This window comes from Lathyrus oleraceus, chromosome 6 (genome assembly GCF_024323335.1).
Source record: "Lathyrus oleraceus cultivar Zhongwan6 chromosome 6, CAAS_Psat_ZW6_1.0, whole genome shotgun sequence".
Taxonomy (NCBI): Eukaryota; Viridiplantae; Streptophyta; class Magnoliopsida; order Fabales; family Fabaceae; genus Lathyrus; species Lathyrus oleraceus.
The window spans coordinates 44,707,261-44,723,293 of NC_066584.1; the positions used below are offsets into that span (position 1 = coordinate 44,707,261).

The 16,033-nt window shown below is 34.1% G+C and overlaps 1 protein-coding gene across 4 annotated transcripts; it reads left to right on the forward strand.

Annotated features, from left to right (window-relative positions):
• Positions 1 to 973: 973 nt before the first annotated feature.
• LOC127092110 (ubinuclein-1) lies at positions 974 to 15,235 on the forward strand. 4 transcript variants are annotated; one of them, XM_051030924.1, is made up of 13 exons: positions 974 to 1,398; positions 4,148 to 4,231; positions 4,391 to 4,477; positions 4,624 to 4,700; positions 5,850 to 6,450; positions 10,480 to 10,579; positions 10,686 to 10,795; positions 10,914 to 10,997; positions 12,307 to 12,432; positions 13,589 to 13,714; positions 13,802 to 13,849; positions 14,103 to 14,204; positions 14,413 to 15,235. In XM_051030924.1, the coding sequence occupies exons 1-13, from the start codon at positions 1,153 to 1,155 to the stop codon at positions 14,833 to 14,835; spliced, it is 2,214 nt and encodes a 737-aa protein (XP_050886881.1). In that variant the 5' UTR covers positions 974 to 1,152; the 3' UTR covers positions 14,836 to 15,235. The 4 variants fall into 4 exon arrangements, with proteins under 4 accessions (XP_050886881.1, XP_050886880.1, XP_050886879.1 ...); XM_051030923.1 differs by having other exon boundaries at positions 975 to 1,398; positions 10,911 to 10,997; XM_051030922.1 differs by having other exon boundaries at positions 975 to 1,398; positions 13,583 to 13,714.
• Positions 15,236 to 16,033: the final 798 nt, after the last annotated feature.

Consider the following 16,033-nt stretch of genomic DNA (forward strand, 5'->3'; position numbering starts at 1 on the left):
TAGTAATGAAGTATTAATTAATTTCTAAAATTTATTTTGTTTTTTATATAAAAACTAACATTTAGAATTTATTAAATTAAAAATTTATCGACTATTACAAACTATTTTTTTATGTTTTTTCAAAATTTTCTAATGGTTTTTTAATTTATTTTTTGACCATAATGAAATTATTATTTTTTGTTTTAATATAATCTTATCATTTTTTATCAATAAATGATGAGAATAAACATAAATATTTTCACATCTATTAAATAATTAAATATTACAAATATTATATTAAATTATCTATTTATCTTTTCATTTTTGTATAATTTTTTATGAAATTAATTTGACTATCAGTGTAAAAAGTCAAACTCGTCCTAAAATCCAATATAAAAAACTAGCATTTATAATTTATTAAATTAAAAATTTATTGAGTATTACAACTACTTACATTATTTTATAAATGGTTAAAATGAAAATCAAAATCTTTTCAAAATTCAACTTCTATGATTAATTGACGGTGTAAAATTTTTTTACACGATAAATATATTTTAATTAAATTAAATTTTTATTATATATAATTGAAACACATTTTCAAAAATAAATAAATAAGATAACTCAATAATATTTATTAGTTGAGTTAAATAAATATCAACAGTAGATTAAGATTTAACTACTAAAAGTAATGAATTATTGATAGTTATAAATAGTAATTTTAATTAAAAATATCTATTTAATTTTTTAGAATATTTGTGCTAAATACATCTGTATTATTTTTATTTTTAGATAGCACGAGCATCTATCTTATAGTAACATATCGGAAACCCACATTAAACTTTATTAAAACTAGTCCCTGGTCGCTGCCTTTTTCTTTTTATATTTTTTTTAGATAAATAAATTATTATTGTAATACTAATAAATTTCGTTTCTATATACCCTGTACCCAAAAAAATTCCTTTGTATTTATCCAAAAAGATAAATTTCCTTTATATGTGTCCAAAAAATTAATTTTCCTTTTCTGTTCTGATATTTGAATCCCGCGCATTCTCTCACCTCACCAATTCACTTAATCTCAATTCTCAATCTTTAGGGCTTAACACATTTCATTTCATCATGTTTCTCGCTTTCTAATTCTCCCTCAAACACTCCATCTCGCCGCGAACCGCTTCCATGGCGGACGATAGCTCTAATTTCGACGCGGCCGCTGCTACCGATTCGTCCAAACCGCCTTCGTCGTCGTGTATTAGAATAGGTGACCGTCAACTCTTCCATGTTGAGCTCCGACCAGGCGAGACCACCATTGTATCGTGGAAGAAACTTCTCAAGGACGCCTATAAGGCCAACGATGGATCCACTTCCGCGGCTCCGGAGCAAGTTCCCAAAGCAAACCCCGCGCTTGAAGCTCGAATCGCTCCTGTAAGTCTCTTTTCATTTACATTGCCGGATTTTTATAGTGTTTTTTAGGTTTTGTTACTTTTGTAGCTATTAGTCAATTTTGCAACTGTTTTCGTAGTAACATTTTTAGCTGAATAGCATTGTTCACTTTTGAAATTATTTGATTGGAAAACTAGAATTGCTCCTTGAAGTTCTCCTATTAGACCTCAACGTTATTTGGTTGAATTGTCGTCAGAGTAGTGCTACAGCTTATGAGAATTTGAGCAAGTAGCTATTGTTCTGCAATTAAGGTAGTTAGTACAAGTTGATGGATGACAGATTATTGTATAGCCTTACTACTCTACTGCCTGCAATCCACTATTTAGTATTGAGTAATAAGCTATGTAGCACCGACACCTCTGAAAAATGACGTGTCCGTGTCAGACACTGACACCTACACCGACACTTGTGATTACCTTTAATTTATTAATTTTTCAAATTATTATTGGTGTTGCCGTGTCGATATCGGTGTAGTGTTCAGGGTGTCATTGTTTCATAGGTAATAAGAACTAGTTTTGTGTATAATTTTCTTCACTTCTATAAGCGTTCTTGTTTGTCGTAATTTTTTAGCTGAATTTTGTATCGAGACTTCCAGATAGCAAAAAGTTATTAATTGAGCTATTCAGTGTCTCAATGGCGGCAGTGTCATGGCTGATGGCCCGACTTCTAAATTCAGGTTGCGCCTGCAGAGCATATGTATGCAGTTGCTCCTGCCGTGTTGCAATTTGCAGCTAAAATATATGTTTGGGCGCTGCTATTGGATCATGGAGAGTAAACCTGATTTTCTGACTTTTTCACCCATATTTCTTTTGTTGTTATTTTTGTTATTTACCTTTCTTATTCATCAGCATCAGAAGATCAGGAACCCTCTTCCTCAATCATTCCAACCACATTGTCTGTCATTTTCACTACCCTCAATAATATCGAGCATGAAGATTGCTGCTGGTATTTTTGGCGATTGCTGGCATTCTTTTGGCACCGGCACTGGTCACTAGCCACTGGCATCCTTTGCTAGTTGCTACTCAGCCTTAAACCTTGCACTTTCTTCCCAGTCTGCACCTTACCCTCTGTTCATGCCCCATGTCGCAGTTTGCAGCTCTGTTCTTTTTCCCTTTTTACCCTCCGTTCTGCAACTCAATCCTGCAATCCAGGAATAATAACTATGGTGGATAGATCTGATCTAGGATTTATTAATATGAAAAACATACAATTTGTGGTAGTTAGCTAACCTGTGCACATAAATATGCCACAGTTGACCAGAATATGGCATCTACTTCATCCCGCCCTCAGTATGGGACAATGTTGTGAACCACAAGTAGCAGATTGTTAAAATCCCGCCAGGCAATAGTGCTATAGCGCCATTGTAGCCGCATTAGACAATATTTTGTACTAAACCGTGTATCAGAGAACAATAGCGGTTTGCCTTAATTTCGCTACGCTATAGCAGCATAGCACATGGTTGTCAAGATCTCGATCTAGATCTTAAAATCTTACGATTTTGCAATCTCACTCACACAACAATCTCGATCTTAAGTAAAATCGCGTGCTCTAACCAAATTGTGAAAAAACCGTAAAATCATTGATTTTGTGTGATCTTGGCCAGTTCCGATCACGATCGGTCGTTTACCGGCCACTACGATCACAAGTCGAAAAGGGTGACAAGATGCAGAGGTGCAACAATTATTGTTCGGAGGTGATGAATGCATGCCTTTTGAAGTGACAAAGTTTTAGTTTTAGAGTTTGGAGAACAATTATCTTGGTTGTAAGGTTTGTTTTAAATAATGGGATTATGATAAACCAAGTAATTAAATAAATATGTCTCGAATGTCTAACAAAGAATATGAAGAAGGGTCATTTTCCTACTAATACACTTGTCAACCTAAATATCATGTAAAAATACTTCAAATATATAATATTATTTTCTTGTTTTAGTAGGATCTTACCATTTTTGTTATGCTTTTATGTTTTACGATCTTGCAACCCCCTCTCGATCTTACGAAAATAATTGGGTAGGATCTTCCGATCTTAGCTACAATCTTTTGATTTACGATCTTATAATCGCCTGCCGATCTTATGCAACATCCCGATCTTGATAACCTTGGCTATAACTGCTATTTAACAACACTGGTATGGTAGATGTTATTGTTTTGAATTTAATCTTAATTCACAAACATGTGATTACTGTTGAGAATCGTTAAGAATTCCACATCGGATAAGATATGGTCTGTAAATATATTTATAAATGGGAGAAATCATCACCTTACAAGTCGTTTTTGTAGGGATGAGTTGGACCCAATCCAAATTCTTAGATGGTATCCAAAATTTGTTGGAACGTCTTTTTGTAGGTTTCCTCTATCAGATCATCCGCCACTTAAATCCACGCACCAAACCAATAGTATTGGGCGTGAGTGTGTGTTAAAGAGTCCCACATTTGATGAGATATAGCCCGAAAATATGTTTATTAGTGGGGAAAGTCTCACCGTAGAAGCTGGTTTTGTAGAGATGAGTTATACTCAACCCAAATTCTAAGAAGAATCTTGTTTTTTATAACATGAAATTGAAATATGTGAATTCAAGGCTTTGATTGACTCCGGTGTGTTTTATGGTTCAGTATTTTATTATTTGTCATTTGGATAGTTGTGATGTGAACCATCATAAATTTTTGTTTTCTTTGAAATTGAATATGGTTTTGTTCTTCAAAATTTTTGCTATCCTCACTTGTCATTTTTAGGGACAAGCTGAGAATAATGAACAAGATGCTCCCCAGACAAACCGGTTCAGCGCTGTAATAGAGAAGATTGAACGGCTTTACATGGTAAATATATTATGGTTTACTATGCATGTTACTCAATGACCTGTACCTGCAAGAGTTAACTTCTACTGTAAATTCATATTCAAGATGTGCATTTAAGAATTATATTAAAGTTTTCTGGCTATCTATGTTGGGAATAACGGCATACTGAATCATTTTCAGGGTAAGGATAGTGACGATGAGGATCTACCCGTTGTTCCTGATGATCAGTATGATACAGAAGACTCTTTCATTGATGATGCTGAACTGGTTGGTTTATTTTGTATATTGTATCTGTTTGTTATGACTCATTTTACCTTTGATTGCTTCGGGGAGTATTATTGTTCTATATTATGGACTTTCACACACAACACACATACACACACTTTTATATTTTTCAATTGTTCTTTTTGCAGGATGAATATTTTGAGGTTGACGATTCTGTAATCAAACATGACGGTTTCTTCATAAACAGGGGAAAATTGGAACGCATGTAAGTGTTGTAATGATTAAATAGGATGAATATTTGTCTGTAGTATTTCTTAATTTTGTCTTTTATAAACCACTTAAATTTATAAAGCCTTTGCTCCTTTTTCATTCTGGTTTATAAATGAAGTACATACGGCAATGGAGGTATATTGCCACGATGAGTGATTGTATTTAATGATGATTTATGCGTGCTTTTGGGATTTCATGAACATGAAATGAGATTGTTTATAATTCATAGCTGTCTTTTGAATTTGAGTTGTTGTGACAACAGCTAATACTATAATTTCTGTATAAAACTTTTTATGTTTATACTTGTAATGTTGAGTACAATACAACTGCCATATAAAGGAAGAGATAACTCCATACCTCTTTTCCATGTGCTGTTGCTATGACAAAATGTATGTATATTAAAAGTTGGCAAATGCTGACCAGTTTTAGGGTACCGGCTAATAAATTAAAGCTAAAAGAATTTTATTGAAAAGGGTTGCATTTATTGTAGACAATGGATTAGTTCTTTTCTTTCTAATAAATATTTATACTTATAGGGAGGGACATTGGTTAGCACTAGCAGAACCATTGAAAGTTTGACCATCATGTAACTTAAAACAAATCCTTGAAGGGTTTTGAATTACTAGCCTGCAAGGCTGAAGGGTGGAGTTATTGCATAAATGTATGACTAGAAAACGAGCTTTAGTCAGGGCAGCTTGAGTGAAACTTAAATTTTGAGAAATGTTTCTTTTGCAATTTGCGCTGTTTATTTTTTCTATAAAATGTCTTGGTGCAACCTTTGTATCATACTAATTTATTGCAATATTAAATTTTTTGGGTCCATGTTGGGTCTGTTGGTCTGTTAAATTTAGGTAATACTACTTTTGTTTTATCTCCCGCATAAAAGGGAAGTATATCTGTATTTTTACGCAATTCAATAACCTGCAGTAATTAAACAAAATAATGTAAATCTGGCCTGTCTACTGTCCTTAAAACAGTTTTCTTACATTCATATTTGACTTCTTTAAACAGATGGAATCATGAAAGACCATCCGATCAAATGCTAAATTTATGATTGAATTTATTACATTGAATATTACAGTAAACAAAAGATTCATACAGATTCTCGATCATTCTTATTGATTTTATCTTTCTTTATTACAAGAAATGAACCTCCGGCATTACCTAATCAGCCAGCAAAGAAAAGGTGCAGAAAAGATATATTGAAGAATCCAGGTGAAAACATTGATGGGCGTGTATCAAATAAGCATGTAAAAGTGGGCAAGACAGCTGCTGGAAAGACTGCGCCATTATCTGTGAAGAATACATTTACTTCCTCGCAGAATTTGGCTGTACCTGGTAAACATTATGAAGACTTGAAATCTCAAAATCAATTGGAGGTCTCCAGAACTACTTTGAAAAAGGAACCGGCTGATATTAGACCAATTTTAGGTCCTTCTGCCTCTTTGAAAGTATCAAATAATGATGTCTCTTCTGTGGTAGAAGCCAAAGATGCTGATAAACAGAAGACAATACTTCAGTCTAAGAACAGAGTGGACAAATATAAAGATGCAAGTGGAGTGCATGATACTCCTCATCAGAAGTACCAAGAAAAAAAAGTTTCTACACCTTCCAAATCCCAACTTGGAAGAATCCCAAGTAGTATTGATGATTTAGAAAATACTGGTCGATCCAAAGATAAAAATGGCATCAATGAACTGCCAGATCTAAACTTGTCTGAGGGAAAATCTGTGATGCAAGCACCAGTAAGTTAACTTATTTTGCTTTTCTGCTGCCTGTTTTACTTTCAATATATTTAACTCAATAAGTTATCCCAAACTTCACAGCTTTGGTACAATTTAATATTTGCACTGTATAAACAATACTGATAAAGCATCGGTGTCATTTGTGTTTCAGACACCAATATGCATACGATATTCCTAGATACCTATTAAGGAAGTATCCTGCATTATTTTGTTTTAAATTTATGAAATTGTTGACCAATGTGTTTGGTATACAGCTTCAGTTTGTTTTGGATGCAGTTTTAAAAACATGCCTTGAAACTTTTTGCACAACCTTGTTCTTCATTATGTATGAAAGAAATGGGAATACAATACATACTCCTTCATTGATTCATTAAAGAGAAACATAATGGAACAAAATAGGCAAAGGATATGATTTAAGTGCACCCCAACCTTAGACTTTTGTCTAGGAATGGAAAAGAGTGACAAGGTTGTGGGACCGAAGTCTCTTGGTTTGCAAGTTTGCAATTCTCTTCGGTATGTGGTAGGGTATGCAATATGCAACTCTCAAATTATGATGTATGTCGGGGAGGGGGTATACATATTCGGAACATTATTTTAGTTCGTGGTACGCTCCAATTTAATAATCGGTATGCTATGAGTAAAAAAACTTATTTTGTTAACAACAACAATTAAATCTTATACCACTAAATGGGATCGGCTACATGGATTAAACGATGCCATAATGTTCTATTAAATGTCATACTTTTTATCAACTCATTAGTCTTAGGATTTTTCTTTAATAGTTTTTTTAGGTCATTCTCTACCTCTAGCGATTAAATTACCCTCTATCTCATCTAATCTTCTTACTACATAATCTACATATTTTCTCTCTACATGTCCAAACCATCTAAGTCGAGCTCTTATCATCTTATCTACTATTAGGTGTTACTCTAACTCTATCTAATGTTGTCACTTTTAACTCTCTCGTCTAGTCTTACCACACATCCAACACAACATTTTTATCTCTACTACTCTTAATTTATTTTCGTGTTGGTTCTTTACGGTCCAATACTCTCTCGTAAAACATCGCTAGTCTTACACCTATCAGATAAAATTTTCTCTGCGGTGCTTTCGTATCACTTATAACGCTCGAGGCTCTCCTCCATTTCAGTCTCTCAGTTTGAACTCAATGGTTTACATCTCCTATTTCTCTGTCGTTTTGTACTATGTGTTACTGAAATATTGTCCGATGTAAGACATGTTCAGATTATATATTGTCCGATGTAAGACTCTTAACACTATGAATCCAAGATTCTTAAGCCACATAACTTTGGTATGATATGATCTCCAACGTTCACCTCTAAAGTTAGCAATGTTTTGGCCTTTTTGCCAAATTTGTCTTTGTCTTGCTTATGCTATGACGGGAAACCATATGTTCTAAGTCTTGTCTCCTAGACTCCAATCTCCCATAATTTATTTTAGTTAAAAAACAACAAAATAAATGATGAAAAATATTAATATCATCAATAAAAAATAACTTTGAAAAGCTTATTAGGGTGGATTTGGCTAGGCTCAGTTGACTCATGCTAATTCTTTTCTTTTGTTGATGTGTATCTTCTTTTGGGCTTAATCTCGTTTAATGAGGTGCGGACACGGCATGGGTATTGGATACGATATGCATCAAGATACGGTGATATGTCGATTGAAAAATATAAGGTACGAGACGTTTAAGATACAGATATAAACATTAAAATTAGACATTAGTTGAATCATTATCTAACAAAAATCAAACTCGGAACACAACTTTTAACACATTACATAATATACTAAATCTAAACTAAGATACTATAATAGTATTAACGTCGTCTCCTCATTCACCATATCACCGTCATCAATAAATAGTGCGGTTTCCAAATTTGGTTCATCAAGAGACAATGGTTCAGCTTCAAGAATTCCAACATTTTCAAAACTTTCCAATGCATCTCCATCAATGTCTCACATTTTAGTTTTTCCTTTGTATTCTTCACTTTTCCTATCCAAAAGTCTCAAATTTGTATGCACATAAAAAAAAGTCTTCAACCCTTTTTTAGGACTCAACTTATTTCTTTTTAAAGAGTGAATGAATGAATAGACACTCTAATTCCTTTCACAACAAGATGAAGAGCTAGGTTGCACAAGAAGTTCAAAGCAAGCTTTTGAAGAAGAGGGGCGGAGGAACCATGCATCACCAACCAATATTTAGTATCTAATACTCATCTATTTTTAATGGAGTCAAAAAATCAAAATTATTTGCTTTTGATATGAAACTAGCATATTCAATGGCGTATCAAAGACATGTCGCCATAGTATCTTGCCATATTGGAATTTTTTGTTGTTAAACTAAAAAATTCAGATACTCCTTCGATCTGTATCGACAGAGTATCGTGGTATAACGGTGTATCGGTTATATCGGATGTAATTCAGCAGAGATTTTAGCGTATCTGTGCTTTATTGGCTCCGTTTAATCACCACAGACAAACTTTGACAAACATAATTCGCAAACAAAAGAAATAAAAGTTCGATTCTTATTTCCTTTTAAAAACCACAATGCAACAAAAGTCTCAAATCTTATTATTAACCTAATTCTCTTTATGTCACCAAAAAAACTTAATCATCTTTACTTTCCGTTAAAAACAAATTTTGATAAATAAGCACTAGTTCCACATCGGAAGTTTGACATACATAGATAGAGATATAGCACTAGTCCCACATCGAAAATTTGGCTAACATAGGGAGGTAAACTAAGCTATAAATAAGTACGACAAGCTGTCGGCGTACAACAAGTGTATTGAACAGTGAAGTCGTTTAATATTAAGTTTTTATTATCGGTATGTTGGTATGTGGTTTCCTGCAAATTCTTCACAAATTTGTGCAAACCAAATTACAAAAATACTGCAAACTGGTAAGCAGGGACCAATTTGCAAAAGTACTGCAGGCTGGTAGCCGGTGGGCCAATTTGCAAAAAGTACCACAACCGGTACCCGCAGACCAATTCGCACAAGTACTGCTGACTAGTACTTATGGGCCAATTCACAGTTCTCTAGAAACACAGGCAAATTATGTGGTTATGTGTGAGACATTAGTGGTGATGTACATCATCCACTTGGTGGTGATGGTGTCTGTTGATGAATTAGACATAGAACTTGTGCTTTTTGGATGATTGAAATGAAGGAGAACAAAGTAAACAGTTAATGGTAGTTGGTAAATAGTTGGCAATTGTATTGGAATTTTTTGTGACATGTTTATTGAGGAAAGTATATTTTGATACGAACAAGGCAAAAAGATCTGTCTATGGCTTTTTAGTTGTGTAATGATGGTTATCTATTAATGAGAAATATCAATAAATCAATACAAATATCATGCATTAATGCAAAACATGTATATTTTTAAGTAGTGTGTTGAACTATCAGTTCCCAATCTTATATTAAGGTTTTTCATATCCCTGTATGTGTTTCGTACTGTACCTCTTCCATTTGAACATAATAGTTTCTGTCATGCACACCACTGTTGCCACATTAAGCATGATGGAACTGCCCATCAAATAAGAATTTCCTTTGCAGTCAATTTCCATTCTAATCAACGTTTCAATCTTACGTTGAAACACGACTTGCTCTGTACTAGACAAAGTGTGTGCTATATTTCACCAAACTAAAGGTGCCAAATAGTTAAAAGGAACGCTTTGCCGACTCACTGCTGCTCATGAATTCTTAGTTATGTGTTTCTTCATTGCTTGTATGTACTCCCATGACTTGTTATCTAGGTTGTCGCAGGGTATGCTTTTTTTATTCAAAATAGTAGCTATTTAATTTAAGGATAGTGGGATGTATGGGTTGATTTTTCTGAAAGAAGGATTTAATGGGAAATTTTGTTATCTATACTGTCTATGTAATGTACACTCTACAGTGTAACATTTCTATTTACTGTGACATTTGAGGGTGATGATGTGTCAATGGAATGTTATCTGCTTAACATATACTGTATTAGTAATGTGGTTGGTTGAATCTTGCGCAGAAATCTAAAAACATGCTCAAAAAAGCTGGCTCCAGTGTGAGGTCAAAATCTACAATTCTTGAGAAAGCTATTCAAGATTTGGAGAAAACGGTTGCAGAGTGTAAGTTTGGAAACTGTTTTGAGGTTTATTTCTCTTACATAAATAAGCAATATGAGAAGCTTGCAACTAATGGATGTTTTCCTTTTTTTTCCAAATATTATTACAGCAAGGCCACCAACTACGGAAAACCAGGAGGTTGATAGCACATCCCAAGCTATCAAACGGAGATTACCGAGGGAAATAAAGCTAAAACTTGCTAAAGTTGCTAGATTAGCGGTACTAGACAACTCTGCATTCCTGATGCCGTGCTTCTAGAAAATACACAATTTCATATATTTTATTCTTGGAGTATATTATACACATTGTAATATCAGCTTGTATTCTTTGTCAGCAGGCAAGCCAAGGGAAAGTATCACAGGAGGTTGTTAACCGTCTTATGAGTATTCTTGGGCATCTGATTCAGCTCAGAACACTTAAGGTGCTTCAGCATTTATGACCTTTTATTTATTGTTTCAGTTTCCAACCATAATATCCCCTCCCCTATTAGCTGACAAATATAACTTTGATTGGTATTGATAAGATGATAGTCTTATTATTCCCACTCCCACCCCGAATATTCATGTATTATAATAATAATAATAATAATAATAATAATAATAATAATAATTATTATTATTATTATTATTATTATTATTATTATTATTTTGATTGTATAGTTCTGAAGAATGCTTAGTGATAGGTGCTTTATAAATTGTCACCGTAACTATTGGTTATAAGTTACATGATTAATATATTTATTTCATCCCTGTACTAGTTGTCACTATTTTACCATTGGTAAGACTCCCCACTGCCATACTAGCCAGCCATTAAATACTATTGGTCATTGAACTCAAAAAGGTTACCTAAATTTGAGAATATAGGTTGCATCTCTCTCAAACTAGTTGTCCTGCTGTCCCCCATTAGGAACCTTTCTACAATTTGTTGTTTGTTTAATGATTGCAGTGATTTAATAGACATTCACGAGTCCTGATCTAGTTACTTTATTCTTTAAGTGATTTACATTTTACGACGTTTTGAAACATTGATTATCTTTTGCTGCTTTTTCATTTCTCATTCTTATGGTCTTCAATCTGGTGTGACTTTAGCAGTGTTTGACATTGAGACATTGATGAATGCAACACATGTTTGGCTCCTTTTCTTTAATGGAATCAAAACATACCATTTGTTCTTGTGTCCCATTTTTTTTTCTCGTTCTATTTTTAAATGCACCAAACATAAAATAGAAGCCACATGTTCTATCTCTTTGTAGCAAATACTACCTATGATTCTATGAGATTCTTACATCTAAATGATTGCTTGCCAATATTATTTATTTTAAATCAAAACTCTTCTATCTTGAAAAGAGAAGGATCTGCTTGTTTTAGATTTTGGAGACTTCTGGTCAGTCTTCCAGAATTGGTTCTAATCGTTACTGATTATGTTTGCACAGTTTTTCAAGCTCTCTAATTTTCTAAACATGTCACTATAGGCACATGTCAAAAGTTAATCCACTTATAGAAATTAACCAAAGTGGATTTTAAATCCATTGTTTTTAATCCATTACCAACCCAAAAGAAACATCCCACACATTATTTATTGTATATGTTATGTAGTCTTACAGTTTTCATAACTGTTCTCATCTTTGTTTATATTCTACGATGTGAATGCATATTTACTTTCCCTTAATAAATGAAATAGTTTATCTTGTCATCATGACATTCATCTCATGTAATGTCTTCCTGCTGCAGAGAAACTTAAAAATTATGATCAATATGGGTTTGTCTGCAAAGAAGGAGAAAGATGATAGGTTTCAACAAAAAAAGAAGGAAGTTGTTGAGATGATAAAGATGCAGGCCCCATCTATTGAATCTGAGGTTTATTTTAGTTGACTTGCTATTTCGATCAATATCAAATCTTGGTAAACTGGTTTGAATGTGTTATATTTATGCCAATTTCATACTCAATGCTGCTTATGTTATTTGGTTCATTGTTATTTTCATTTTGTTCTCCCCATTAGATTAATCAATGTTATACTTCATTCCATGGTTGTTGGGGTAGCGCGACAGATCGCGAGATTGCATGATCTCACGTGACATCCTTCGTTCACCACGAAAGCGGTGCAGAAATCGCTGGATGAGTCGGCATGGGTGGCGTGACGAGCAAACACATAGGATTGTAGGAACATCGCTCTTCTCCTGTGCCGCTGGTGATTTTCTTTTATCCATTTGACCCATCTGACCCGGTTTGCAAACATTTCCTAAGCCTGTTTTCCAGCCAGCAACCTCACTTGCTGAGAAGAAAGAAGATAGAAGAAGAAATGATGGATGAGGCCGGAAAGTGAAGTAGGGCAGCGACAGGAGAAGAAGCTTCCGTTTGTAGAAGATTTTATGGTTTTTAGTACACTGTTAAGATAATGGGCCAGTTATAAACCAAAACGAACGGAACTGGGTCAGGAAATGACAAATGATGCAATGGTCCAGTTATAATCTTGTGTTTTATTAAATTAGATGTATTGTGTATATATATTCCAAACTGAAATAAAAGGACTCCAGAAACAATCTAACATGTCTAATAAATAAAAAATGAAACAGAAAAGAAAATTATTTATATACATATATAGTATAAATTACTTAAAAGTATATATTTAAATATAGTTGATTTAATATATATTTATAGCATTAATTATTTAATTTTGTCTCTTTGGTGGGATCTTACGATCTTGTTACGATTCCACAATTTATGATTTTCCTATACCGTGGATCTTTGATGGGATCTCGAGTTTGAAAATCATGCTTCATTCTTTCTTGCAGATGTTTCTCTTGATGAATTCAATGCAATTTTGAGTTTGTTTTGCAATTCCTATTTTCTGTATGCTGATTATTGGATCATCTTTCCTTGAAAGGGATTTCATTATGACATTGAATCATGTTTTCTTTCTATATCTGCTCTGTGTTGTGACTACAGTTTAAGGTAACATGGGTTGTTTAATTAGCGGTGTTTTTATTTGTTTTCCTGGCATTTTAGCAACAGCAGCAAGCTGGAGCATCTGGTGGCCAAGAATTGGGTCCTGATGGAAAAGCAATATCTAAAAGGAATTTTACTATGGACACTGCATTGGAAGACAAGATTTGTGATCTCTATGACCTTTTTGTTGATGTACAGAAAATGTTCATTACTTCTTCTGAAAATCCTGCTTGTTTTGAAAATTCTTGTTCTTAATGATCTTGTTTGCTATTGCTCCAGGGATTGGATGAAACTGCAGGTCATCTAATCAGAAAGTTGTATGCTGAGGTGGATTTCATTTTCATGCTTCCTCTCAATATTTGGTCTAGTATAGTTTTGGATTGCTTGTGTTATGATTATGTGGGATTTGTATTGTGAATATAACTAACATCACTGTGTTCCATTATGATGTTTTCTTTTTTATTTCATGTCTGTTACATCACATGTGTTTGTTATTTTTGTGTGTGTTGAATTTCAAAGTTTCAGTGTCCAAATATAAACAAACATAATTTTTTCTAACTTTAAAGTCCCATGTCTTCAGCTAGCAGAGCTATGGCCAAATGGTTGCATGGATAACCATGGGATTAAACGTGCAATTTGCAGAGCAAAAGAGAGACGCAGAGCATTACACAGTAGAAATAAGGTATGCCTTTAGCTGAGTGATTATTGAATGACAATTGTATGATTTAGATTCCTATAAATTCATCTTGGCCGTTGATAATGTCAATAGAATGTGAGAACTTGTTTTTTTGCTCTATGTCTATGCAAATGATGCCAAACAGATTTGATATTTATTGTCTGGACGATGTTTCAAGCTTGTTTGTATCTCATTGCTTTACTCATATTATCAGGATCAGGAAAAAATGAAAAGGAAAAGCCTATTGGCATCTCAGCCTGAGGAGAATGTTCAATTTGGTGCCAGTCCGCAACAGAACATGCGAAAGAGATTAGCTCCAGAATCTAGCAGTCATACTTCATTGAATAAGGCAGTTTCTAATACAGTTACAGATGTCCGGGTTCTCCACTCCCCTGTGAATGGTCTGAAAAAAGAAAAATCAAAGGCAAGTTCAAGCTCTTCCCCGGATGATGTTTTAATTAAAAAGGTAAAGAAGAGAAAGACAGAATGTGAGTTGGAAGGAACTCATCGTCGCCCTGAGAAGCTGTTTTCTGTGAAGCAAGAAGAAAGGCCTAGGTCCCAAAAGCAGTCTGCAGTTGCTCCCCTCAAATCAAACCTTCAGCCAACATCTTTACCCAGTGTTGAACAGTCAAGCTAAAATGGCGTCAGCAAGGATGTCTCCACAACAGAATGTGTATCACTGTTTTTTGTTTGACCTGATTCTCCCCCTTCAATCCTTCCCGCACCAGATCAAATCGTACACTCACTGACTATTACCGTTTTTGTTGTTAGTCGTCCTTGCAAAGTTCTGTAACATATAGATAGCTTTGCTCATTGTTTAGTGATCCAAGGTGGTCGTGATTCTCCAGTCAGTATGCAATTTTGGTTTTATTTAAACAATTGTGCTGTTTTGTTTTATTTATTAGATTAGAAGTAACCGTGATAGGGGATTGAGCACTCTCAAATAAACTTCACATTAAAGTTTTGAAATAGTTTTAGAGCACTCTTGAATGAAAGACCGAAATTCTGAAAGATTATCACAAACGGAGTTATTAATATTCACTAGCGTTTCACAATCAAGCTCAAATATTACATTTGTTAGGTCTAGATGAGTCGGCCATTATAGGGCCATTATAGAGCAAGAAGGAGGGTCATGGGTTCACCTTCAAACAATTGATGACAAGGGACACCTCAAGTTGTCTTGGCTAAATAAAGTTTAAGGTCTGTCCTGAATACGAGCATTGAGTTAGCTCTCTGTCAAACTCAAACCCTGCATCAACATTGAAAGTTACTGCGGGTGGTGCAATCCCAAAGGTATGGGCATTGGATACTATTACTTCATGCACAAAATAGTTTCGAAGTATAAGACCTTTGCCAGTTCATTATCCGGCATCTGCTCTTGTAAAAATCAACATAGAATCATAGTCCACATTATCCCAAGTTTCGAGTTGATATTGCCATATACTCCATAGTTGTAGCAGAGTTTTTGATCAGTGTTATTCAAATTTGAAAGAATTCCTAAGCAAAAATATATAAATGAATCAGGTGTCATACCTTGTCGAGCATGACTGCTTGATACACTGTGCATACAGATATGAGAGTTATGCAGACAATGGTGGAAAGCATGCATAGCGTCTTGTACAACAATACAGCTCAGACATGCGGATACGCAAGGGACACCTATGGTATAAAGTGTAGGGCTGTTCGAGGTTTTAGTCAGAAAATCAAATCGAATTGAATTATAGTAAAAAATCACCCGAATCGAACCGTTTCAATTTATCAAAAAATGAGCTGATTTGGTATTCTAGTTTGGAATTTGGAATCATATCAAACTATTAGAAGATACATTTTTTCAA

Excerpts from the sequence above, each read along its gene's own strand:
- LOC127092110 (XM_051030921.1), top strand. The coding sequence starts at position 1,153 with ATGGCGGACGATAGCTCTAATTTCGACGCGGCCGCTGCTACCGATTCG. Across the intron at positions 10,796-10,910 it reads CTAAAGTTGCTAGATTAGCG|CAGGCAAGCCAAGGGAAAGT; the intron begins GTACTAGACAAC and ends ATTCTTTGTCAG. Across the intron at positions 13,850-14,102 it reads TCAGAAAGTTGTATGCTGAG|CTAGCAGAGCTATGGCCAAA; the intron begins GTGGATTTCATT and ends CCATGTCTTCAG.